The 24,982-nt window shown below is 38.4% G+C and overlaps 3 protein-coding genes across 8 annotated transcripts; all 3 read left to right on the forward strand.

Moving 5' to 3' along the window:
- Positions 1 to 7,847: 7,847 nt before the first annotated feature.
- On the forward strand, positions 7,848 to 15,383 carry LOC108114987 (probable sodium/potassium/calcium exchanger CG1090). The gene is made up of 6 exons (XM_017226219.2): positions 7,848 to 8,081; positions 8,139 to 8,367; positions 10,372 to 10,661; positions 10,717 to 11,677; positions 11,889 to 12,077; positions 12,139 to 15,383. The coding sequence occupies exons 1-6, from the start codon at positions 7,878 to 7,880 to the stop codon at positions 12,147 to 12,149; spliced, it is 1,884 nt and encodes a 627-aa protein (XP_017081708.2). The 5' UTR covers positions 7,848 to 7,877; the 3' UTR covers positions 12,150 to 15,383.
- A 524-nt stretch (positions 15,384 to 15,907) lies between these two features.
- Positions 15,908 to 18,643, forward strand: LOC108114976 (sideroflexin-1-3). Of its 4 annotated transcripts, none has more exons than XM_017226200.1 (7): positions 15,908 to 15,926; positions 16,695 to 16,873; positions 16,930 to 17,079; positions 17,182 to 17,299; positions 17,354 to 17,515; positions 18,001 to 18,128; positions 18,191 to 18,643. In XM_017226200.1, the coding sequence occupies exons 2-7, from the start codon at positions 16,711 to 16,713 to the stop codon at positions 18,433 to 18,435; spliced, it is 966 nt and encodes a 321-aa protein (XP_017081689.1). In that variant the 5' UTR covers positions 15,908 to 15,926; positions 16,695 to 16,710; the 3' UTR covers positions 18,436 to 18,643. The 4 variants fall into 4 exon arrangements, with proteins under 4 accessions (XP_017081689.1, XP_017081691.1, XP_017081688.1 ...); XM_017226202.1 differs by lacking the exon at positions 15,908 to 15,926 and adding an exon at positions 16,164 to 16,213; XM_017226199.1 differs by lacking the exon at positions 15,908 to 15,926 and adding an exon at positions 16,174 to 16,265.
- A 159-nt stretch (positions 18,644 to 18,802) lies between these two features.
- Positions 18,803 to 24,435, forward strand: LOC108114975 (contactin). 3 transcript variants are annotated; one of them, XM_017226195.2, is made up of 8 exons: positions 18,803 to 18,882; positions 19,350 to 20,303; positions 20,357 to 22,042; positions 22,352 to 22,518; positions 22,581 to 23,453; positions 23,509 to 23,677; positions 23,748 to 23,881; positions 23,939 to 24,435. In XM_017226195.2, exons 2-8 carry the CDS (start codon positions 19,442 to 19,444, stop codon positions 24,224 to 24,226), a joined length of 4,179 nt encoding a protein of 1,392 aa, XP_017081684.1. In that variant the 5' UTR covers positions 18,803 to 18,882; positions 19,350 to 19,441; the 3' UTR covers positions 24,227 to 24,435. The 3 variants fall into 3 exon arrangements, with proteins under 3 accessions (XP_017081684.1, XP_017081687.1, XP_017081686.1); XM_017226198.2 differs by having other exon boundaries at positions 18,851 to 18,897; XM_017226197.2 differs by lacking the exon at positions 18,803 to 18,882 and adding an exon at positions 19,051 to 19,162.
- Positions 24,436 to 24,982: the final 547 nt, after the last annotated feature.

The raw sequence follows: 24,982 nt of genomic DNA on the forward strand, positions 1-24,982 counted from the left end.
TTTTTTATATAATAATAATGAAATTGATGAAAATGATGCAGTTGAAAATGAATAACTAGAATAATACTACCAAAAAAATTTCTTTTTTAATAACTTCTAAATTTATTATCCGATCTGGACCAAATTTGCAGGACACAATTGAAATCGGACATTCATCCTGTGTTCCAAAATTGGGGTCTCTAACATGCGCTAAATATTAAACTTTTGTGGGCGGAGGGGGGCGTTGCCACGCCCACTTTTCAAAAATATCTTCCTTTAGTCATAACCATCATTATACAAGAAACCTGTAGTGGAAAATCTTGTTAATTTTAAAAATATTAATTTTGGCCACAAAAACGGGTCAAATTCCACATAGTGCAGTGGCTCGCAGCTTATTTCGTGCAATTACCTAACAAAAGTTTGAGTCGTTATTCCTCCTAAACTTATAAAGATATCAAAAAAATTTAATAGGGTATATTAACATGTTATTAAACTTAAACGATTTCCATAATCATAAAAAAAACTTACTTAATAAAATAAATTTGCTGCTTGGCTGTTTAAAAAGGAGCACATACTTTTACCGATTTCATTCTGGGATGACGTTATATTTGCTAAAGACAATATTTTTTGCTAAAGATAACATTTTTGGTTCAGATAGACGACAATTTGTGTGGCGGCGACCAAATACAGAGTTGGAAATTAAGCACCTAAAATATATGGTCAAACATGTCGGGGGACACGTCATGGTTTGGGCCTGTATAGCAGCCACTGGCGGGGGCAACCTCATTTTCATTTATGTGATTATGGACGCCAAAATGTACCTCAATATTTTACAGGAAAACCTACTGCAAACTGCTAAAAAACTGAGCATACACGATCGTTTTCGATTTTACCAGGTCAACCATCCGCAGCATTCAACAGGAAAAGTGAAGTCCTGTCTTATCAGGAGTTGCCCTCGTGTCGATATAACGCCAGTACAGTATCTAGATTTACTTGTGATCGAAAATTTATGGGGAATGTTGGAAGTCGCTGTAAACAAGAAGAAGATTTCGACCAAAAATGATCGGAATACTGTTCCTATGGAAGAATGGCCAAAAATTCCAGTGGAATCCATTAAAAAGTTAGTTTCTTCCATGAGAAATCGTCTCAAAGCTGTCCATTGTTTACAGCTCTACTTCCAGCCAGCGTGATGTTATAGGCGTGCATGTCCCCGAACGTAAGATCCGAGGGTAGAGCTGTAACCAATTCTACTTTTTGAGAATCGATCCTTTTCGTTTAAATTCTTCAAAGAATCGGTTAAATCGATTTAAGACCGAAAACGAAAAAAAAATTTATAAAAAAGGAACATTTCACTTAAAAAGTTTTAAGGAAAAGACCAAATTGACAGTTCCAAACAAAAGTAAAATTAAAAAATTAAAAAATTTGTTTGATTTGTTTGTTTTAATGTTTTTTTTTTTAACAATGGGCTTTTTTTTGTAAATACAGGCATGTCTACGTTTTTGGGTTTCAAGGATGCTATGCGGTCGGTGACTATGCATCCAGAGCGGACAACAATCTACATTATTTATTTGGAAAACGAACATAGTTATCAAGTTCTCTTTTTTTTCCTCAACACCAACACACACTGATTCTGGAAGTGATTAATATTTATTAGTTTACTTGAGTTATATTACTTTAAAATACTATTTTCGCTTACTTAATTTTTTTTTTAGATGAGCAAATTTGTCGATGCATCGATTCCCTAAAAAAGAATTGATTTTTTCGCTTATCTAAAAAGATCGATTAAATCGATTTAAAAATCGAATTGTTTACAGCTCTATCCGAGGTCACAACATCGGAGTAATCCTAGAAGGTCGTTGTCTTGGTTCCCGAAGTGTAACAGCAACAGCCCATCTCCCGTAGGATTAGAACTATTGAATACATCTTCACCCGCTTAAACTACTCGAACTGCTTGGGATCCGGTGGCTGACTTAAGACCTTTGGAGCTATGCAACGCCATGTCCCGACACGAGGATTCTGGCCCATATGGATGACATTCAGTTCCGAGTTGAATTTGAATGCAATTGCCGGTTTACCAGGGGTTCCGTAGATCTCATCGAGAAGATTTTTATATTATCAACCACCTCCCCACCTTAAGTGAAGGCCATATTGTAAAGTTGGAAACCAGCCTTTCCGTTTAAATGTTAAACTCTTAAGAAGGAACACTAGCTAAGTAGATCTTTTTATGTGCTGAGCTCTCAGGATCGGTAAGAACTAAGTGGTTGCTTGCGCAGCTTTTGCTAATATTTATTTAAAGTTAACCAAGCCACTTCAAAGAAGTTATAGTCCATAATATTTATAGTGGCGTAGATGGATCGTCTGTTTTTAAAATATATTTTTTTAAATTGCTCCGCCCCGCCCACTCTTTCACCCCATAACCATGAACAACTGTGGCATATACATTAAACATTAATAATTGTGTTTGGGTTTTACCTTGAAAAATATTCTTTTCTAATACAATCGATTTAACAAAAATTTTTTAGTCAAACTATTTTTAAGTAAATAATTTTATTTATTTATTGACCAAGATGAAATACCATTAAAAGGAACAACAAAATTGGAAAAAAATTTCAAAATATCGTAAAATCCAAAGCATTCAATTTTCATAATATAGTTAACCTTAACCCACAAAATAGCCAACAGACACAAACAGCTTAAAAATAGATTTCTTACCAACGAGTGAAACTTTTGCACGAAAAGTTGGCGAATTAAGTGGACTCATTCGACTTCGCTGTTGATCCTGATCAAGATAATATATACTTTATAGGGTCGCAAACGCTTCCTTCTATCTGTTATATATTTTTCAACGAATCTAGTATACCCTTTTACTCTACGAGTAACGGGTATAAAAAGAATCGCGGATTGCCGTTGAATTCAGAAATAGAAGTCAAGAATGAGAAGTGTACGAATAATTTGCGTGCGTAAAAAAATGTATATTTTTGCTGAGGATCAATAGCCAATTCAATTTAGCCAAATCTGTTTGTCCGCCTTTCCGTCTGTTTGTATTAACGCTGGTCTATAAGACATAAAAAATTCAGATATAAAAAGTTTAGAGATAAAACCAGATCACCTCAAGGTAGTATCCTGATACGATCACTCTTACGCACACCAATCATCTGTAGGAAGAGGACGCACCTGAAATTTTAAGTATAGAAGGTTCGGTATTAAGCATGCAGATTCCATTCCGCATATGGCCACACCCTCTATAGGAACTAGAATTCTGAGATTCAGCAGGTACTTTCTTGATTAGGCTGCATTGCTCAAGGTGGTTTAATTTTCCTGCTACGGTTACTCTAACCCTTTTTGTAGGAACGTGGAGATCTTAGGAACTACAAATAATTGAGACGAAAGTGGATTAATCAAGTCTAATTTAGAATTGTTAACTTCATAAAGTGGCCCGCAGCATATTTCTGCTAAATTAAAAATAAATAAACAAATTTAAACGAAGTTCTTTTTAACTGGGAATATTAAGATGTTTAATAAAGTGAAGCGATTTTCATAATCATAAAATAAAAATAAATTAATTAATTTATTAAAAAACATTTTCAGGCTTTTCCATGCCGTAGCTTATTTCGTGCAGCAGATTCTACTTAACTTATTATTTGTAACAGCTAATATTTTGAAGTCACATCGAAGACTCTCGGTTGTAATTTCCTGTTAATGTCATTATAAGTAATATATTTTCGCTTTTAATTACTGATCGACCAAAAGTTCAATTTTCGATTTGGGTATCGAAAACGATCAATTTCTTGCTTTCTGCTTTTTGACTGTCAAGACAAGCTCAAATGCAGTGTTGCGGGTTACGAGACTTAGATTGATGCTTGCTTAAGGCGAGGCCAGACCGACAAGAGCGCGTAAAAGTCGATCAAAATGATGGTCATTATGGCAGTTTTTTCCTATTAGTGCATTCTTACCACCTCACCAAACTGCTGATAAAAAATATTATTTGAGAGTTATCATATAAGCCAGCAATTTTTGGTTTTTGCGTCGCAACTGCACTTGTACATACATAATTCGTAATCAATTCGGCGTAATTTGCTCTGTGCGTGGCTATTCCCAAAACTCAAAAGACCACTTCGAGGAATGCGTTTCAAGTCGATTAAGGAAATAAAAACTGAATCGAAGAAGTCGCTGATGGCTATAGTGAAAATGGACCTTTTTGCATGTTTTGAGAATTTAGGTGCATTTTATCAGGAGGTGAATACATTAAAGTCTAGAAAATTGATTTAAAAGAATAGGATTTAAAGGCGTGACTTATAGATTGGGCACAGTTTTATTATTATTCCCAATGCAATCTTCGTATATGCTACATATACTTGCTCATTATCATACCGTCTGAATGGGTCAATGTCACTACCACCTGCTTGTTCGTGAAAGCTCTCCACCATTTAAAGTTTTACAAATTTTACGAATTCGAACTGTGCCTCAAAAAGCGGTCCATAGATGGCGCTGTTGGACAAGCGGGCCGACCTTCTTTCTGCCCCCACGCACTTACCCTGCCGTTCGCATGAACACTAGTACCATAACATTTTCCCAGGCGTCGCACTATCACATTTCCGGCCGAAGCGTTCGGCTGTGGTGGGTTCTCCCAACGTAATGTACGCTCCATCCGTGCGAAGTTGTGCGCCAGACGCGACGCCGCTGCATTAGTCCGCGCTCAGACGTCATCGGAGGAAAACCAAGCTAGCTCGGCTCGGTCTCGCGAAGTGCTCGATACGAACGGCACAATCTAACCCACGCGCGTACGGAGTAGGAAAACGACTAAGAGCCATTTGTAAAATGATCTGCTAGTCAAATTTCGAAATCATAGCAAATCGAGCCTTTGATGAAGGCCTCTATGGATTAGTAAAGCTGGCCAAGTGAACTCATCTTTTTCTCTAGTTCCTCACATGTTTTCCAAGGCAACGATTTCTTCTGTATCTGTTTTCCGCTAAAATCCAACAGCCGCCTGTAATTAACGGGTCCATAAGACCCGTAAGCCATAGAGAGTGAACCTCCGTCGCACCACCAGACATTAGTGAAAATGGTAAAAAGTGATTATGAAATGGCCCGCAAGGTGCAATCCTAAAACGCTGAGCCTTGTTAATCCCATCCTTTAGCTTAATGCAAATTGCACGTCAATTGTTAGCATGCATTCTTTTTTTTTTTTTGGAGAATAAGGCTCAAATCAAAAAAAGCACAAAAGAAGCGCTTTGCTTTTTCATGTTCCATTGTTTTGCGTCGCTGAAAGAAAATATGAGCGTGTATGATGTAAGCCGAGCCACTGCGACACCAAGTCACCGACCCACAAAACCACCACTCTCTGCTCTACAACCGCTACTTTCTCCTCGTCTATTTAGTTTGCATAGCTATTTATTTTTATAAGATGACGCCGTCATCGTGAAATCTCACTAACCCGTACCCAATATCCCTTACCCATACCCATCAAGCCCCTTTCCATTTCTACCCCAAGATATGGCAACAACAGCATCATCAGTAACAACAACAGGAACTAACGACAAAAGTCAAGCGAAAACCGTACGCTATCCCGCTCTTGCAACCTTACCCAACGGCGCTTGAGAATGAGGGAGAGGAATGCAAAGGCGGTGGCGTCGACGAAGGAGGGGGCCTTACTGTAAATCGATATTTTGCGGCATGACCGAGTGGCCCAAAAGGGAGGCACTGGGTTTACGCTTACGGTGGTGTGATGTTTTTGGTTTTGTTAGTCACTCTGTCAGACAGACGCCGCCGTGGTCTTTACATCCCGCTCCGCACTCATAACGATGCTTTTGCTATATATCCTATGGCCGTTCGTATTTAGTTGAAAAGTCCCCACTTGCTCTCATCACTAACTCTCTTTAGAGAGAGGAAGAGAGAGCCCCCAACGCTATAGCAATTACTTCATATTTGGGATGTTATCAAATCAGCGGCAGTCTCAACCACATTGTCGTGAAAAATTGTGCAAAACGAAGCATGGACACTCCTGTTGCTCCAAGCAATATAATTCTTATGGTGTTGCATGATAAATAATGGATCTGGGACTGTTCCTCACCTTAGTATACTAGTGCACTGTGCCAAAGAGATTGTACTAAAACAAACGTGATAGGAAAATCGGTTGGACAGAAGAGTGAAAGTATCAGGAACTATAAAAGCCCTAAATTTGGGATAAATAATTCATATTTTGAAGATTTTGCAACTCAATCTAAAAACACTACACTTCAAATAAGGAATTTTTGTTGGAATTTGGAATTTGTAGGAATTTGTAATTGGTAGCTTAGGCACACGACCTCAACAAGTCGTTAAAACTAATTTTAAAATATGTGCTTTTAATATCTTTAAATTTTTAATAGAAGCAAGTTTAAGTTTAAACAAGGTTAAACGCTATAGTCGAGTTATTGTTTTACACAATTTTAACATATTAATTATTCTAATGGAAATTCACAAAGCGCCACCTATTGTTAGAAAAAGCATGTTGAGTAACTGATAGTGACGTCACTGCCCAAGTGCGGCCTTATAACATACATTAAGCTCGTGTCGAGTTGGAGTAGCATCTCTAATCTCTAGCTCTTAAAGTTTTTTCATTTTTGGTTTTCCGGATTTTGTGGGCGTTAGGGTGGGCGTGGCTAGATAGGAAAAAACCAATTCGCATTGGAGGCATCATAAAAACCTATAGCTTAATCGGAACTCTCTATCACTTATATTTGGAGCTTGGTGGGAGTTAGAGTGGGCATTGCAGGATGCTGAAATAAACTTGCGCTGCGTATGGACCTCAAGAATCTTCATGCATATTCTCAACTTTGAATCTCTTATAGTTCCTGGGATCTCCGCGTTCATACGGACAGACGGAAGGACTGACATGACTCAATCGACTTCACTATTGATTCTTATCAAGAATATATATACTTTATAGGGTCGGAAACTATTCCTTCTACCTGTTACATATTTATTAACGAATCTATTATTGTTTATACCATTTTACTCTACGAGTAACGGGTTTTAAATTCTAAATGATTTCACAATGACCTCATTCTTCCAAAACAATTTATTTTGTATATTATTCAGACAATACTTTTTGAGTAGTTCCGATTTTTTTTACCAAGGGCAACATGTTTATATGGAAGTAAACACCAACGCAAAATCTCCCATTGTACTTCGTCACAACGTACAAGATCCCGTAAAGAACATTTGTCAATTAACCGGTCTGCACAACCGGTGTTATAGTTTTCTCAAACTCATAGCTTCTGTTAACAATAGTTAAAATAACATAGGTAACCATAGTTGAGCGCTTTTCCATGTTCCTTTCGTTTACCCTATGAAAAATACAATCAACCATTGAACTTTAAGTAAATACTTGTATGACTTTTTTTGGTTTGCTAGCTGCAGACTGTGCGCACCTTAAGCTGGTGTCAAATTTCATGTTGCAGGTAAAGCCTCAGTGTGTTTAAAGCCGCACCATCGGTCAATCGAAAGCAAAATATCTTGTATTGTGTTGCTTGTTCTTGCTCTTCTAGAAAATTGCGAGAGTGATCATGGCATCTTATTATTATGTCGTCTTTGTATCAAGAAAGACATCAAAGACATCACCTTCATTTACATTAATAGTACAATTTTACACGGCGTCAATTTTTGTTAGTAAAATCATTATTTAAATTCGGATAACACAGGAACGGGTATCTGATTGACGGGACCACAGAATATAGCGTTTTTTAGTTTTAATATTAAGATGCTGACATATTTCTTTAATATAAGCTATCTGCGCTGGAGACACGAGCTAAGATAATTTGCACATTGACTTTGCAGAATAACTGATCCGTTTAGTATAACCATTTATTTAAACCTCTATTTTTCAGATTGTACGTCGTCGATCGCGCCGCGCCCGCATGTGGAACATGGGACTATTGTTCCTAATCTACTACTGCGTGAGCATCTACTCCGCCAAAGGAGACTCCAAAGAAGGACAGCCCCTGCCACTGGATGTAGGCAGTCTGGCCGAAGACGCTGGCGACGTGGAGACTAACGAAGTGGATGCAGTAGAAGGCAACACACAGGAAAACTCTGTCCTGAACACCACTCCTGCGTTTGAGGTAAGTATTAAATTCACAAATTTCTAAATCACTCAAGACCCACTTCGTTACCGACAGGCGTCTACACAATCCACTCCCATCCATGGTGCTATACCAACTTGGCGCCCGAAGCGGGAGAACTGCACCCCCCCAGCGATCGAACAGTTTCCGCAACCGCTGATGAACAAGTGGGCGCGGCAACACGGTGGTCTCATCTTGCACATTTTGGTTGCCGTCTTCACCTTCTTTGGCCTGGCAATCGTATGCGATGAGTACTTTGTGGCCAGTCTGGATCGCCTCTGCGAGGGTGAGCTTAAAACCCTGTTTCACAGACATTTCCAGGGCTATTCTCTTAAACCCCAGAATGATTTCGGTATTAATATTCAGTATTTAAATTTATTGCAGCATCAATAGCCCGAGTCATATATCTATGTCCGTCTGTACAAAACAAAAAGCAATTTTCAAAGTGATCTTGGTTTTAATGTTTTCAGAATAAGCCAGATTGATATCTTAAGCTTCCTTGTCATTTTTAAACAAAAAACTTGAACTTAGCTTTTTATATAAGATTAAAGTTATTTTTAAGAATTATGAAAGTCGGATAAATATCATATCATACTTAACGGTCAAGGAGCAGGTCTTGATAAAATTCGAAAATATGTATTACTTTTTTGCTTGACATATTTACATACCGGAGGTACATATCTAGTCTAAGCAAATATAAAAACAATTTTTAGTTTCATTGACTGCAATAAAAGAGGAAACGCTATAGTCGAGTGCCGCGACTATAAGATACCCGTTACTGTTTTACACAATTTTAAAATATTCATTTTGCTAATGGAAATTCCCAAGTAGCGAAATAATATTCCGATTTGAAAAATCTTTGGTAAATCGATAGACATTAACGAAAATAAGTTATACAAGGTCAATCGAAGGCATTCATAATATTATTATAGGCGCCACAGTTTTCCGCGGTTTGTGGGCGTTGGCCGGATGAAAACTCGTGGCAAGTTGCAGTGTCATCTCTAAAATACATATTCCTAAGCCTAACTTTCTAGCTCTTATAGTTTCCGAGATTTTTGAATTTTTGGTTTTTCGCGTTTTGTAGGCGTTATGGTGAGCGTGGCTAGATGGAAAAAACACAATTCGCTTTTGGGGCATCATAAAAACATACATGCTTAATCCGAATGTTCTAACACTTATAGTTACCGAGATATCAGGTTTTCTTAAAAATGCGAAAACCGTCTTTTGAGCTTGGTGGGCGTATGGGTGGGTGTGGCCGGATAATACCACTTCAAGATGCGCTGACATCCAAAGATTATAGATACTGAATTTTAACTTTCTAGCTCTAATAGTTTCTGAGATTTCAGCGATTTTAATTTTTCGAGATTTGTGGGCATTAGAGTGGGCGTGGAAGGATGCCGAAATAAACTTGCGCTGTCCAGGGACCTCAAGAATCTTCATTCTTAATCTCAACTTTATATCTGTTATAGTTCCTGAGATCTCAGCGTTCACACGGACGGACAGACGGACAGACGGGCATGGCTCTATCGCCTTCGCTATTGATCCTTATCAAGAATATATAATATATACTTTATAGACTCGGAAACGCTTCCTTCTATCTGTTACGTACTTTTCAACGAATCTAGTATACTCTTTTACTCTATGAGTAACGGGTATAATTATCTTGCAAGTTGAGTAGCCTATTTGCCCCCTATAATAGAATATTTTTACTACTCACAATTGTGAGTAGGAAGAATGAAGTGAGGCGTCTGTTCTACAACAATTTCATCTTCATTAAAGAATGGCCTCCGCAGCGCATTTTCATCGAAAAGCTGCTGACAATCATACAGAGGGTGATTTGGTGCAGCTCGTGGCGATCTGTCGCGTTATCTTTAATCTTTCGTCGTCTGGCGCCGTGGAAATACTTCAAAATTATTATGAGATTAATGCGGTTTTAAATAGTCAATGAGCTTACCACCAGTTCACAAATACCAACAAATGGCTCGATCACGATCACGACGATAACATTATATATTGATCGTGATCGAGATTTTGGCTATTGATGATCAGGATCCATTTACCATTTGTATCTTCATAGGGTCGAAAGAGGGTAGGTTTTACTGTAAGGATATTAATACTTCTGCTTTCCAAGGCAAGCATCCTTTTTTGTAACTATTGTCAATACTGATGGTACTGAAAAGGTCATTGAGAAATCTAATCAGAATCGCAATAGTTGTTATATATATTTATACATTTTAAAATAAAAAACTGGGGCTGTCAATTAGTACTATTCATTATGATTAATTTATAGAGTTAAAGCTTTCGCCAGATGTGGCGGGAGCCACGTTTATGGCTGCCGGGAGCTCGGCACCTGAGTTAGCGACTGTTGTAATAGGAGTGTTCTTTGCCAAGGACGACATCGGTATAAGTGGGGTCATCGGCTCAGCTGTATTTAATATCATGTTCGTGATATCCGTCTGCGCTCTGTGCTCGGGCACCGTTTGCCAGCTGAACTGGTGGCCCCTCGTGCGGGACTGTTTTTTCTACTGCGTCTCCATTCTGGTTATGCTGATAATTATCTTCAACGACGTCATATCTTGCGTAAGTTTAGAGGATAAATAAACCATTTTCGTACTACCCTTCTCTATTCTTTCAGTTTGAGTCCGTGGTTATGCTTCTTTGCTATGTAGGATACTGCGTAGCTCTCCACTTCAACACTGAACTAGAACGATGGGCACTGGGTCTTAACCTTCCCTTTAAGCTGCCCAGCAAGGAAGAACAATCGGCTCTGGTCACTTACAAGAACGTGCCGGAAAGCTCCTACACACAAGAAAGTGCTACCCAGGCAAAGGAACAACAAGTCCCAAAAAACATCGATACCAGACAAGCAGATCCACAAAACGACTACCAGAACTACAGCGATCCCAATGCGAGCTGGGACCCGAACGCTGCCTGGGGAGAGGACGGCCAGTCAAACCAAGTCACCAATCCCCCGCCACTTGACGATTGGGGGATAGGCCAAAGTGGGCAGGAGAACATGGGCTACAACGCCGACCATCCCGAGTCTGTGATCACTGGCGAAGCGGCTGCGGTCGTTCCCAAAAGTGGTGGCCAGGTGGTGTCCACTCAGTCATCTGACTACTATAAGTCGACAGACAAGCAGCGAGAGCAACGCCGTGATCCCCTAATCAGGCCCACGGAAGGTGGGCTGCCAGCTGTAATTTCTTGGTACGTGGTCTACCCTATCCACTTCCTCTGCAAGAAAACTATGCCTGACTGCCGACAGGAGCAGTATCGCAACTGGTACCCGTTCACATTCCTGATGTCAATGGTATGGATATCATTCTACTCCTACTTTATGGTGTGGATGATTACCGTGATAGGGTCCACGCTGGCCATCCCGGACACCGTGATGGGTCTAACGTTTGTGGCCGCTGGCGTGTCTGTCCCGGATGCCCTAAGCTCAATAGCCGTTATCAAAGAAGGTTTCGGCGATATGGCCGTTTCGAATGCAATTGGTTCCAATGTCTTTGATATCCTAGTGTGCTTAGGTCTTCCCTGGTTCATACAAACGGCTATCATAAAGCCCGGCTCCCACGTCAACGTAATTTCCAAGGGTATGTACTATTCCAGATATTCACCTACCTGCTTGAGTTTTTGTCTACCTTGTAATACTCGATCTATGTTCAACTTTTGGTATGTCTGGCATGAGTGTCCTAGTCATTCCCATAGCTAAAATAGCAGCACACGATGTGCTTTTTAAAGTTTAATATCTCAGTTCTCTTTCTCCCTTACTCCTTCTGGCTTTCTTCCCTATATCGATATCAGGACTAGCCTACTCTACTCTGTCACTCTTCTCCACCGTCGTCTTCTTAATCCTTTCGACGCACCTAAATGGGTGGAAGCTGGACAAGAGACTGGGAATTATCTTGATGATTTGGTACTTGTTCTTTATTACCCTGGCGTCGCTCTATGAATTAAATGTCTTCGGCTACATGAACCCACCCGAATGTCTCAGTGAGTATGCTCTATGGGTACTATCGTTTGTCCCCTCTTTAACCAGACTGATCCATTTCAGGTACTTACTAAAAACTCAGAATGTCAGCAAAGCACGTATATTTTCATTAGCAGCACTACGTATTGTTTATATATAAACGTACATGTAGAGTTGTTCATAACCGCAGCTAAAACCAACAAAACCAAACCAGACACAATGATTATGAGTAACATTTACAAAACCATAATTAGAGGAAAAAATAATACCTTAATGGCGTTTTACATGGATTTTTACATTGCACCAAACCAAAAAGATAAATTATATGAATGTACATGAATACAATATTACAATATTATGTAATACGTATTTATATAATACTTAGGTAACTAACAACGGTGATTCTCTCTAAATTGAGAAACTATTTTGTTCTATTTGGAATATTTCACATTCCACAGACGTGGAGTTAGTCTTAACTATCTGACTCTGATAGCTCCCGCGATCTCAGCGTTCAAACAGATAGGCTCTCATGACTAGATCGATTAGGCTTTATTTTAATTTTAATTTGAAGTAAGCTTAATTAATAAGCATTTTTCGTTAGCGTTGGTCAACGTAGTTGTCTTCAAAAAACTATAGTTTTGTTATTAATTTAAAACTAATCCTATTATGCTCAAACATAAAATGTTAATATCCCTAATCTGCTATTTTCCATTTCTTCCCATTAATAAAATTTTGTTTCAAACATTTTTTAATTTTTATGGAATATATTTTAAAAAAAACGTATCGTTTCATAATGAAGCATTCTCGTCTTACTAAAATAAAGATGAATTTACAAATGTTTTCAATAAAAGGTGGTAAGTAATTACGTATAAGATAAGGAAAAAGTTTCCCAATTCAGAGAGAATTGCATACATAAAAGAAAAGTAAACCTAGAGCAAGTGTAGCCACTGTAGATAGGGAGACAAATGTATGTAATTAAGAACAATAAAACATTAAAAATATGATATTGTTGCTAACGATTAAATATAGCAATGTAAAATGCCCTATATCACAATCAAATAGTTTTGCTATTTTTAAGTTGTTTGTATATACTTTTGAAAAGTCGCATTCTAAGAGTTTAATTAATTACAAACCATAATTTTACGGTTTATTGTAAAATGTTTTATTAACTATGACATACGCGGTCGTAGAAATATTTCCCGGTCTCAGTTTTGATAAAGCAAACGAAAATTTTAAAATTGACCAGATATGCAAAGTTATAAACTGTGGAACAAGGACAACGAATTTTGTTGCATTTTTTGTATCAAGAATTTATGTTTTTTTTTATCATATTAAAAAAAGTATTAACATTTCATGATTCAAGAATAACAAGTAAAAAACTCAAACTTGATTTTGATATAAATTCTAAGAAATGTATAACGATGGCAATTAATAGTGTCAATTTTTTATTGTAAATAAGATGCAGATATAAAATATTAATTATTCTATTTAACGCAGAGTAAACTATTCATGTCAATTCGTGCTGTAATTTATGTTCAGAACAAGCCCTTTCCCGTTCCAGTTTTATGGAATTTTCAATCTGATATAATACACGGTTCGTCATTACAAAACTATTATTTCGAAGGTTTCAATAACTCTTTCTGGGTAACTTAAAACATTTTTTGTATGGAACATATTAGTTTATATTGCTTAGAATAAAGCATCAGAAAGGGCTAGCATTATGGATTCAAAATGATATTTCATTTTATGCTATGGCAATTTAAATCAAACTTTACATCCCAGAATAGTGACGTTGAAGCTGGTGGGTTAACATTGCACGAAACAAGCAATGTCTGAAATATATAGTGTACACCTAGAATATATACATATGTATATACCAAAATATACACATACAGCACACCGATACTAACGAAGTGAGCACTGTAATATGGGCGCGCTCAAGTAATAGTGAAATAATACAAAACCGGCATATATACACATACATACATATTACAAAAAAGAACTTACATATATACATATACAAATTCTGATTCGAGGATTATGCTTAAACAAATTTAAAGGGATTAAATAGCCTTTGAAAAATTATTATATTAGCAACCCAAGTTCAAAACCAAAATAAATTAATCTCAAACTAAAAAACACAGCCTTATTTAAAAGAATTGTAGTGCTACCTTCCTTCAACATTTATGTTCTATTGAGGTCCTCTATAATCCAGTAGTATTAAATCAAAAACGTATAACAATTTTGTTAATTTCAAAATAAATATGTATTTTCAACAAATTATTTTAAACAAAGGTTTCCAAGGATAAAGTAAATATGTCACTCTTGGAACCTAATAATAACTACAAAAGTAAATCCGTTTATGTCTGATATAAATATGTATGTTGGTGGTTTCCCTTTATACGTTAGTGTTGCTCTATTAAATATATTGAATCCTTCTATTAGTAAAATGCCGCAAAAATAGTAAACCTTAAAAAAATCAAATATTAAAAAAAACAAATTATTTCCTTTAAATAGGTGAAAACGTTTTTAGCCAATTCCAAAAATATTAAATTAAAGAGCTCCAGCAACTCTTTATTTAATAATTCGAGATTTCAAAATTGAAAAGAGGTGGTACTACAGTTTTTATCATATGCATATATGTATAAAAATCAACGTTACAAAACAATAAATAAGAACAATCTCCTGTTAAATATACTCACTTAACATAAATATGTTGTTCTTCTTGCCAAGTGCAAGGTTCTTCCCTATTCTACAAAAAAAACGTATCCAGAAAGTGTTTGAGAATATATATATAAATTCATATACTTATGTATGTCACACAGCAAGCAGTTATATCAGTAATACATACAAACACAGATTTGATTTGAATATATAATTATTATTTTTGTTTATTATTATTATTTAAAAAAATTCGAATGAATTCAAAATTAACATATTTGTTAGTTTTAAATTCGATATACATATTTCGTGTTACCTTTAACTGTTAACTATAACTATTACTGAGAAGGATCCAGGTTTGCAGCAAAGGTAGACAGAATACTAACAATTAATTAAAACTCCCCTTTACAACAAATACAATGTGCAATAATTGTTACTTCAATTTACATTAAAAAAAAATTAAAAGTACTATACCAACCCAATACAATAAATGTTTACGCCTGAAATTTGTGTGGACTAACGCAGTTTAAAAATTAACTTCGGCCGGCAACCTATTCTTGTCAGTAAGATTGCAAACAAAACCATAAAAACTATTGCTAATATAGAAAACTGTTATTGTTATGTTTAGTCTTAAAATGAATTCCGAAAATAAAAGCATAGAAACAAAACATACAATTTGAGTTATGCCCGGTGTGTGGGTCATATATTTCGCAAATTTGAGCATGTTTTTAAATATATATTAATTTATTAAAAATTGATGACTTAAGAAAGATTATTTGTACCAATAAGGTACGCATGGAGGTACTTATGACTTCAGAAAGAGTATTTGTACCAAAGACATATGCATGGAGTTTGTTTTACTTACAGTAGCAAGCACAAACAAACATCCTGTATGCGCTAAAGGTACACATTTCCTTCTTAAACATATGTATATATTTGTACGATTGAAGCTGGTGCTTAATTAAAGTTTTTTAAAAACATATATATACATATATACTGTTTATCATTTCATAGTACATATATGTACATATGTTAACACGTATAAAAACTATCCACGTTATATAAAAATGCAAAAGGGAAATTTGATAATAATGGAAGTATGCTATGTTTTTAATATCATTTAAGTACATTGACATTTCTTTATTAAATTTTTCTTTTCATTCCAAATTCCTCGTTACATATGGGCTCTTAAAGCGGAAGCAAATATATAGGTAATAACAACAGTGGTCAACAAAATCAGAAGGAAGTGTTTTCTATACTTGGAACTTCGTATGAATGTCAACCTGGCAAGCCCAGCTGTTAAATACCGCGCACGCACTAAAGCTCTCTCACTCTCTTGCCCATTTGCCGCCTTCCAGCTTTCTCGTCACAGTGCCATCCGCAATAACCGTTACGCATACAAAGTCTCCGAGTCAAGAGCGGGGAAAGCTCTTTGGAGCTCCAGCCGTTTTCGATATCTTCCGCTCAGTCACCAGCAGCCGTCAGTTCACAGCAAAAGGTAGCAGCGTAAGCTGGCAAAAGCTGCTCCGGCTGAAAATACACTCTGGACTGTGCGTGTGTGCTGTGCTACCTGTTCTTTTGTTTGCTGAGCGTTTCCTCCGATAATAATTGTTGATTTGTCAATACTTGTCGCAAAGGAATTATATAACGCTCAATACCCTTGAATACATACTCGCAAAAGGCATGGCCACAAACCGCTAGAAATACAATTTTAAATTCCTCCCTATGTCATAAACCTATGTACATATATGCCTATATACAGTGTTTTCTTATGGTTACATACATATGTATGTATGCGCTAAGAAGCGTTGTTTACGAGCGATAAGGCGAAATAGTTAGGTCACTAGCATCGGGCTGATAAGAACTTTTTCAAACGCGTCCGGGAGACATAAAAAGTCTGCTTTGTTGACGATTTCGCTTCGGGGATAGATTTAGTAATCAATTCAATTCCATACTGATAAGATACTTTGCAACCACAGCATATTAGACCTGACCATGAGCCCCCTACCCCGAGTCAACATAGACGAACCGAAATATGATCAGAATGCGTATTTGGGAAGGGTCAAGCACTTCTTCCTGCTGACCAACCCGCTGAATGTTCTGGCCTCCGCCTCTAAATTGGAAGAAGCTCGCCAGATCGTGCTGAAGTATCGCGCTGGTAAGGAATAAAAAGTAATCAGCCAAGATGGTAAATCTAATACTAACTTATTCAAGGCAAGGATGTTCCGGAGTGTAAGACAATTGACGACGTGTGGCGCGCCAAGTACCTGTACGATTCCGCTTTCCACCCGGAGACGGGCGAGAAGCAGATAGTCATAGGGCGCATGGCTGCGCAGATGCCCATGAACACCATAATCACCGGCGGTAAGTGTGGCGATGTTTTCGGGCTCAATTGACGCCATTTGTACTATTCGTTTCGGCGCTGCTAATTAACTTAAGCATAATAATAGCGAAACTTTTATCTAGGAATGATGGCATTCTACAAGAGCACTGCCTCTGTTGTCTTCTGGCAGTGGTTCAATCAGACATTTAACGCTATAGTAAACTACACGAACCGTTCGGGCACCTCGCCCATCAGTCAGCCGTATGTACCGATCCGTAGCCGTAGCCACCATTAATAAGTTCATCTCCCGCCTAGACAACTGATCACCTCTTATTGCCTGGCGACCAGCGGAGCCTTGGTCACGGCCCTGTCTCTAAACAGGGCGGTGAAAAATATGAATCCACTATTGGGCCGCCTGGTCCCCTTAGTGGCAGTCGGAGCGGCAAACTGCATCAACATCCCATGTATGAGAATGCAGTAAGTACCTTTTATTATATGTTTTGAAAAATAGTGAAGGATTCTTTAAACTATTTTGATAATAGAATAGTAGGTATCTTGCTGCACTTAAGATAAACTAAGCTCAAATGATTAATAAGTAAAGTGCACATGCATATGTAAAACGTACATTGATTAACTTCTCGCCATGTAAAAAATATTCTTTGACGATACGTTGCTGTATTCATAAATTTTTAAATAATTATACTGTAAGCATATAAATTGATGACATTATGAAGGATTATATTATAACATAAGGCCTAGTAAATATAGTTCGTAATAATTTTAATAATCAATATAGAATTTATTGAAAAAATGAAATGTCGGGTATTGTTTAATATATATTTATTTTAAATATATTTATAAAATTTATATGTATATTTTAAAATTTAACAAAAATGAAAGTTTTAATCAAAAATGCTATTAATATTAAGCAAATTTTTAATGAAAATATTCCTTTATTAAAGGGAGTTGCGGAACGGTGTTACGTTACTGGATGAGGGCAACAACGAAATGGGCGTCTCCAAAAAAGCTGCTGTTCTGGGTATCTCGGCCGTTATCCTTAGTCGAATCGCCATGGCTATACCAGGAATGAGTAAGGGCATTGTAGGACATTTGACAATGACGAATACCCTTAATATCTTTCCAAAATTTCAGCTCTAACGCCGGTGCTTATGAATACGCTCGAGAAGAGGGGATTTTTGGCCAAATACCCCAGGTCCAACGCCCCTATTCAAACGCTATTTTGCGGTTTCGTGTTGATTTTCGCCACGCCCCTCGGCTGCGCATTCTTTAAACAGCGAGCAGCCATCAAGGTGGACAGTCTGGAGTCGGAGGTGCGTGACAGCATCAAGAAGAAACGTCCGGATTTGGAAACCGTCTGGTTCAACAAGGGCCTGTGAGCCTTTGAATTTTTCGAGCTTAACGAAGACAATATTGTTATTTATTTACTCACCTTGCATTTATTAGTATTTTGCCTATTGAGTTTCGTATGAAATACTCATGTTTTTTTTGAACGCACAATTTTAACCGTTCAGAGCAAGGCGGTAGGGATTGAGTTACACAGCGTAAATGTAAAAGATATCAAAATAAATCATGTTAACTGTTAAATTTAAACTTCGTTTACGAAATAACTGCACGAAAGTAATTTCTTAATGAGTGGCGTTGCTCACAATCGCGCAAATGCATCCGGGCTCTCGTGCGGTCACACTGCGCACAATAGGGAGTTCTTAAATTTGTGCTGGAAAATACAGAAATTGGGTTATCGTTATCGCTACAACGCACAATCGTGGCTTGCTCATACCTAACTAGATTCATATTTTAATCTTGGTTTTTTATTTGTATAACAAGTAATTGAGATAGCTGTAAATATAGTAATATAACAATTTATTTTTTTTTTTTTTACCAAAACCGTGATATATTGAAAATAACATTGCAAAAGACCGAGCCTTTTAAGTGCGTGTTTTAATCGTTTTTGTTTGAATTCTGTATGTAAAAACAATTAAGGTGTGGTTAGATATTTACCTAAGGGAGACATCAATTAGGCTAGAACGGGCCTCTTTAATTAAAGCAACTTCGTTACTCACTGTCTTTCAGATATTGCCTATAGGAAAGCTCAAAAACAAAAATGTAATTATTTATAAAGTAACATAGGTATTTATCGCGGCATCCGACCACGCCTAACACACACACTCTCACGTCTACGGGTTGTTGCAACGTATCAGTAATTCAAACTAATTCATTTGACCACAATTCCTTAGATTTGTTTACTTAATATATATTTAAGCATGTATTTATATTCTTCTTGTGCTTTTAGAAACAACCGAGTTCCATAGAAAAATGTGCCTTTAGTCTGCTGAGTGACGACACCTGAAGCAGTAGACGAGCTATTCAGAAATAAATACCAATATGTTCCCCAAAAGGTGCCTCCAGGTCGCCCTTTTTGCGTTCTATTTAATTGGCCTGGTCACGCCCCAATCGCCCGGAGACACGCCTCTGGGCAAAACGGATCCGGCGCAGTCCGGGCAGCAACCTACGAACTATCAACCCAGCTACAACAAGGATTACTTGCCGCGGTATAATCCTTTGTATACTGGACAGCAACAGAGCTCAGACCAAAGTCAGTTTGATAATCCCCTGCATGACGGCCAGAGTCCCAGCACCTACAAGGGGTACTATGATGGCAGGGCGGGAGCTGGAGCACTTGGCGGCAACGTGGTTGGGCCAGGTAACAACCTAGGCGGTGTTGGGCCGCAATACGACCCCTTTAATCGGAACAGCATTGGGTCGGTGGGAGTCAGTTACCGCGATGAATACAGTAATGAGGACAACTTCTGCCCGGAGCATTGGGTCTCGTTTCGGCAGACTTGCTATCGCTTTATTCGTTCGCCTAAGCGCAACTGGGCGGAGGCAAAGAAAATCTGCAAGGCCTACAATGCCGATCTGATAAATGTGGAGAACGTCGAGAAGCACTCGTTTATTCTCAAAAACCTCATACTTCAAAATCAACGACAGAATCGGTTCTTTATTTCGGCGCGCCAGACAGGACCGTTGAATTGGGTTAACGATGACAACACCCAGCTGGTGCAGATCGAGGACTCCTTTTCCTTGGACGAGCAAGTTCCCCTAGAAAACGAAGACCTGCATGACAACCGATTCCTTGTGCAAAACGACCTGAATAACCGAAACATCAATAATCCAAATCAGTTTTACAACTCGCTGCCGGGCACTATAAATCAGCGAAATCAAAATAATTTGCGCGGATTTTTAGGCATGTTATATCTTCTAAAACTAGTGCTTTTCTAATCTTGTTTACTTCCTTAGGTCCGAATCAGCTGTACGGAGATAACGGTTATGTGCGCGATCGCGTTGTCTACGCCTTCTCCAAAAAGAGGGATCGATGGATGTTTATGCCGGCTTACGAAATTGAACTGAATCTTTTTATCTGCGAGTCAAAGGTATTATACAACCCAGACAATGTCAACATAAAGTTGGATGACAAGCGGCCCTACCATTATGGACTCGATATTACCGATATGGAACGCATTCCGCGGGGTCCTTTTTTCGTAAAGCAACCAAACGACACTACTTTCGATGTGAACAAGAATCGTCTGATCAACGATGTAACTCTGAGCTGTTTGGCCGGCGGTTTTCCAACACCGTCGTACCAATGGTACAGAGAGGCATACGTAGACGACACCCTTGAGTACCATAAGATCGATCCCCTTCAACAGGACCGATACACTATATCTGGAGGGAACCTGATTATCTATGAGCCAAAGCAGGCACTCGATCAGGGCGCATATCATTGCGTGGCAGAAAACAAATTTGGACGCATTCGTTCTGAAAGCGCGCATCTCAACTTTGGATTCATCATGGAGTTCAACCTAAAACGCTCTGCAGAGACGAGCGAGATGAACTGGGGAAAATCCATATTCTGCGACCCACCACAACACTATCCTGACGTTCGCTATTACTGGGCTCGCGATTATTTTCCTAACTTTGTGGAGGAGGACCAACGTGTGTTTGTCTCCCGAGATGGCGCTCTTTATTTCTCCTTTATTGAAACCGTAGACAGAGCCAATTACTCGTGCACTGTACAGACCCTTGTGTCGGATACTGGCCGCAATGGACCCTTTTTTCCTCTGCGCGTAACTCCCAATAGCAACTATCAGGCACTTATATTCGCTAATACCTTTCCAAAAGTGTTTCCGGAGGCGCCAGTGGCTGGTGACGAGATCCGGCTAGAGTGCATGGCCTTTGGTTACCCGATCCCGTCGTACAATTGGACTCGGCAAGGGCTACCTCTTCAACGCAACGCTTACACCATTAACTATGGACGGGTGTTAATCATCCAAAATGCAACAACGAACGACAACGGCGAGTACTCTTGTACAATTACAAATCCCCGCAAGACGCTGTTAAAAAGCATCTATATAAACATCCAAATGAGACCACAGTTTACTATTCCTTTAAAAGACATGATCAAAGACTACAACAGCGACGTAACTTTCATATGCGAGGCCTTCGCCATTCCGGATGCGAACTATACTTGGTATAAAAATGCCGAACGTCTCGATCCCAAGACTGTAAATCGTGATCGATACATTATTCAGGACAATGTTCTAACAATTAAGTTTCTGGAAAAAGATAAGGATGAAGCAATGTACCAATGCGGAGCCCAAAATCAACTGAAGACTTCCTTCTCGTCAGCTCAACTCAGAGTGCTGTCAATGAAACCGTCCTTTAAAAAGCATCCGCTCGAATCTGAAGTGTATGCTGTTTACAACGGCAATACAACTATTGTTTGCAATCCGGAAGCCGCTCCACGCCCCAAATTCCAATGGAAGAAAGACGGCCAGGTTATAGGCTCGGGAGGCCACCGGCGCATCCTGCCAAGCGGTACCCTTACCATTGCACCCACGTCGCGCGATGATGAGGGCGTCTACACATGCATTGCATCGAATCAAGCTGGAACCGATGAATCCCACGCCCGAGTTATTGTTTTGCGTAAGATGAAAATATGTTAAATTATAAAAAAAAATTTACTACACTTCCAAAAGTAGATTGCTGCTGAAAATTTCGGTTTGATAATTTCAAATGTAGGTTTTAAAAATTATTTTTATAATTTTCGTATCGTAAATTATTGCGTTTAAGGATTAAAATAGTTGTATTGAAGATAATACAATATTTTATTAAAATCATTCTTTATAGACATCTAACGCAAAGCTTCAATTGGAGAATTTCTAAAGCATTTGAAAACAAATTAATACTTACAAACCAATACTTTTTTCTTAATATTCTTTTATTCAATTTCAGAGGAAATTCGTTTTATTGAGACTCCTCCGCAACGTATTGTTTCTAGAGAACATGATTTAATATTTTTGCATTGCGAGGCTGCCTTTGATGAGCTGTTGGATATTGCTTACGTTTGGAAGCACAATGGCGAAACCTTAAAAAACAACCATGACGGCACCGGGCGTATTGTAAGCTGTCTCCTATAATTTCATCTCTGACCACTGTAATTACTAGAAAATACGCATTTCAGGTTGTTGACTGGAACAGATTGACAGTTCATAACACCACCATGCGTGATGCAGGCGATTACGAGTGTGTAGTAAAGTCCGCGGTTAACGAAATAAGCAGCAAGACAAGTGTGTCCATTGAAGGAGCACCTGGCGCCCCAGGAGGGGTACAAGTCATACAAATCAGTAAAACGAAAGCCATAATTGAGTGGGTGGATGGAGCTAGCAACGGTCGCGCAATTCGCTACTACAACATATTAGGCCGGACAAACTGGAATCGAACTTGGGTTAATGTATCCACTCATGTGCAAGCGCGGGAAGTAGACCGCTACACTTCACGTCAACAAGCCGAGGTTGTGAATCTAACGCCGTGGTCCGCTTACGAGTTTAGTGTGACCGCCGTAAACGATCTGGGAATTGGTACGCCATCAGCACCATCGCCAATATACAGTACCTATGAGGATAAGCCATATATAGCACCAAGGAATGTGGGAGGTGGTGGTGGAAAGATCGGCGACCTTACGATTACCTGGGACCCCCTGTTGCCCCAAGAACAACATAGCCACGGTATATACTACAAAGTGTTTTGGAAGTTAAAGGGAGCTATTGAATGGGCATCGGGTGAGATAAAGAAACAGGACCATATGGGTGTAGCTGTGGTTAATATTCCTCTCAACAACTACTATACGGAATACGAGGTCAAAGTGCAGGCCATTAACAGCATCGGCAAGGGACCGGAAAGCGGAATTGCTGTCATCCACTCCGCCGAGGACATGCCACAGGTTGCTCCTCAAAAGCCCATTGCGATTGCCTTTAACTCAACATGCTTTAATGTCACCTGGCAACCGATTGACATGTCTCGGGAGAACATTCGAGGAAAACTCATTGGCCACAGGGTAAGACTGATTATATAAATTTTATATTTTTGGGTTATAAAAGGTTTCTGTTTAGTTGAAGTACTGGAAAACAACGCACCAAGAAGAAGACTCCGTATACTACCTGTCACGAACCACAAGGAATTGGGCCTTGATAGTAGGTCTGCAGCCAGACACCTACTACTTTGTGAAGGTCATGGCATACAATGCTGCTGGAGAAGGACCGGAAAGCGAACGGTTTGAAGGTGAGCTGAAGACAATTTTAGAAAAAATAAAGCGAAAATAGATTATTCGTAATCATTTAATTCTTTCCAGAACGCACATATCGAAAGGCTCCTCAAAAGCCTCCGTCTTCAGTTCATGTCTATGGAATAAATCCGTCAACTGTGCGAGTCGTTTGGCGATACGTTTCCCCCTCGCAGGACGAGGAACCAGTCGAGGGCTATAAGGTAATACACAAGGCTCAGCGAAAAATAAACTTATTATTAACGTCTTGAAATCTTTAGGTTCGCATTTGGGAAACGGACCAGAACATGATCACAGCTAACAATACCATTGTACCTATTGGACAGAAACTTGAGTCCTACATCAATACCCTTACGCCGGGAAAAAGCTACAACATGCGAGTCCTTGCATACAGCAACGGAGGTGACGGTCGCATGTCCAGTCCCACTCTGCGCTTCCAAATGGGTAAAACGACGCGCAATGCTGCAAGCTCCCAATATGGCCACAATGTCAAATTGGCATTTATTTCAAGCACACTCATCGCCATCGTTTTCTATTCAAGCTACTGATTGCAGCACAAATCAAGATGCATAAGTAGTAGGAGTAGGAGTATATTCAATACTAAGAAGTGACCTTATATAGGAATAAGTAGTACAGCGGCAAACCACGAAAACATTCCAGCCGTTCTTTTTCATAAATCTTTGAAATCTTTGAATTCCGTCCATTTTATAGACTTTTAAAAAAATAAACTTTTATCTTTCCAATATTTTGAACAATATATTCAAAACCGTTTTGAGTTTGAGTTGGTAACAACTTTGGACAACGTTATATAAGGGTTGGAGAGGTTACAAACTAATAGCTGAGCTTGGAAGCGATATGGAAACAGACAGAATATTCATTAATATGATATGAATTCTATGGCGAAAATTGAACCTTAAAAAAACCAGAAAAGGTTATACTGAAAGCTATATAGAGCTAAGGTGGATTTTAGAAACTTTTTCTGTTTTATGAAAACATATATATATAAATTCGTTCATTTATTCAATCGTACAATTTTTTTAATTTTTGCAATTATTTCTAAACAAAAATAAGTTTAAACAAAATTATAATAAGTTGTAAATTAAATGCTAATTAAGGGCATTAAGATTAATCTTTATTTGAAATAAATAATTTTTCTAAATGTTTTTTCTCTTTAAATAGTATCGAACGCGACACTTTAGGCAAAGAATTCGAAAAAGGATTCTAAAAATTATAATACGATCAACAAAGGCATAAGCAAGTGCTTTTTGTGTATTGGTGTATTATTTTCGAGAAAAAACTTTCTC

This window comes from Drosophila eugracilis, unplaced genomic scaffold, assembly GCF_018153835.1.
Source record: "Drosophila eugracilis isolate 14026-0451.02 unplaced genomic scaffold, ASM1815383v1 contig_1897, whole genome shotgun sequence".
NCBI lineage: Eukaryota > Metazoa > Arthropoda > Insecta > Diptera > Drosophilidae > Drosophila > Drosophila eugracilis.

What these genes read in the sequence shown, in the direction of transcription:
- LOC108114987 (XM_017226219.2), top strand. Translation starts at nt 7,878, where the DNA reads ATGTGGAACATGGGACTATTGTTCCTAATCTACTACTGCGTGAGCATC. An exon ending in TCTGGATCGCCTCTGCGAGG is followed by an intron (nt 8,368 to 10,371) that starts GTGAGCTTAAAA and finishes ATTAATTTATAG; the next exon opens with AGTTAAAGCTTTCGCCAGAT. An exon ending in TCAACGACGTCATATCTTGC is followed by an intron (nt 10,662 to 10,716) that starts GTAAGTTTAGAG and finishes CTATTCTTTCAG; the next exon opens with TTTGAGTCCGTGGTTATGCT.
- LOC108114976 (XM_017226200.1), top strand. Translation starts at nt 16,711, where the DNA reads ATGAGCCCCCTACCCCGAGTCAACATAGACGAACCGAAATATGATCAG. An exon ending in GAACACCATAATCACCGGCG is followed by an intron (nt 17,080 to 17,181) that starts GTAAGTGTGGCG and finishes ACTTTTATCTAG; the next exon opens with GAATGATGGCATTCTACAAG. An exon ending in CATGGCTATACCAGGAATGA is followed by an intron (nt 18,129 to 18,190) that starts GTAAGGGCATTG and finishes CCAAAATTTCAG; the next exon opens with CTCTAACGCCGGTGCTTATG.
- LOC108114975 (XM_017226195.2), top strand. Translation starts at nt 19,442, where the DNA reads ATGTTCCCCAAAAGGTGCCTCCAGGTCGCCCTTTTTGCGTTCTATTTA. An exon ending in TAATTTGCGCGGATTTTTAG is followed by an intron (nt 20,304 to 20,356) that starts GCATGTTATATC and finishes TTACTTCCTTAG; the next exon opens with GTCCGAATCAGCTGTACGGA. An exon ending in AACCAGTCGAGGGCTATAAG is followed by an intron (nt 23,882 to 23,938) that starts GTAATACACAAG and finishes TGAAATCTTTAG; the next exon opens with GTTCGCATTTGGGAAACGGA.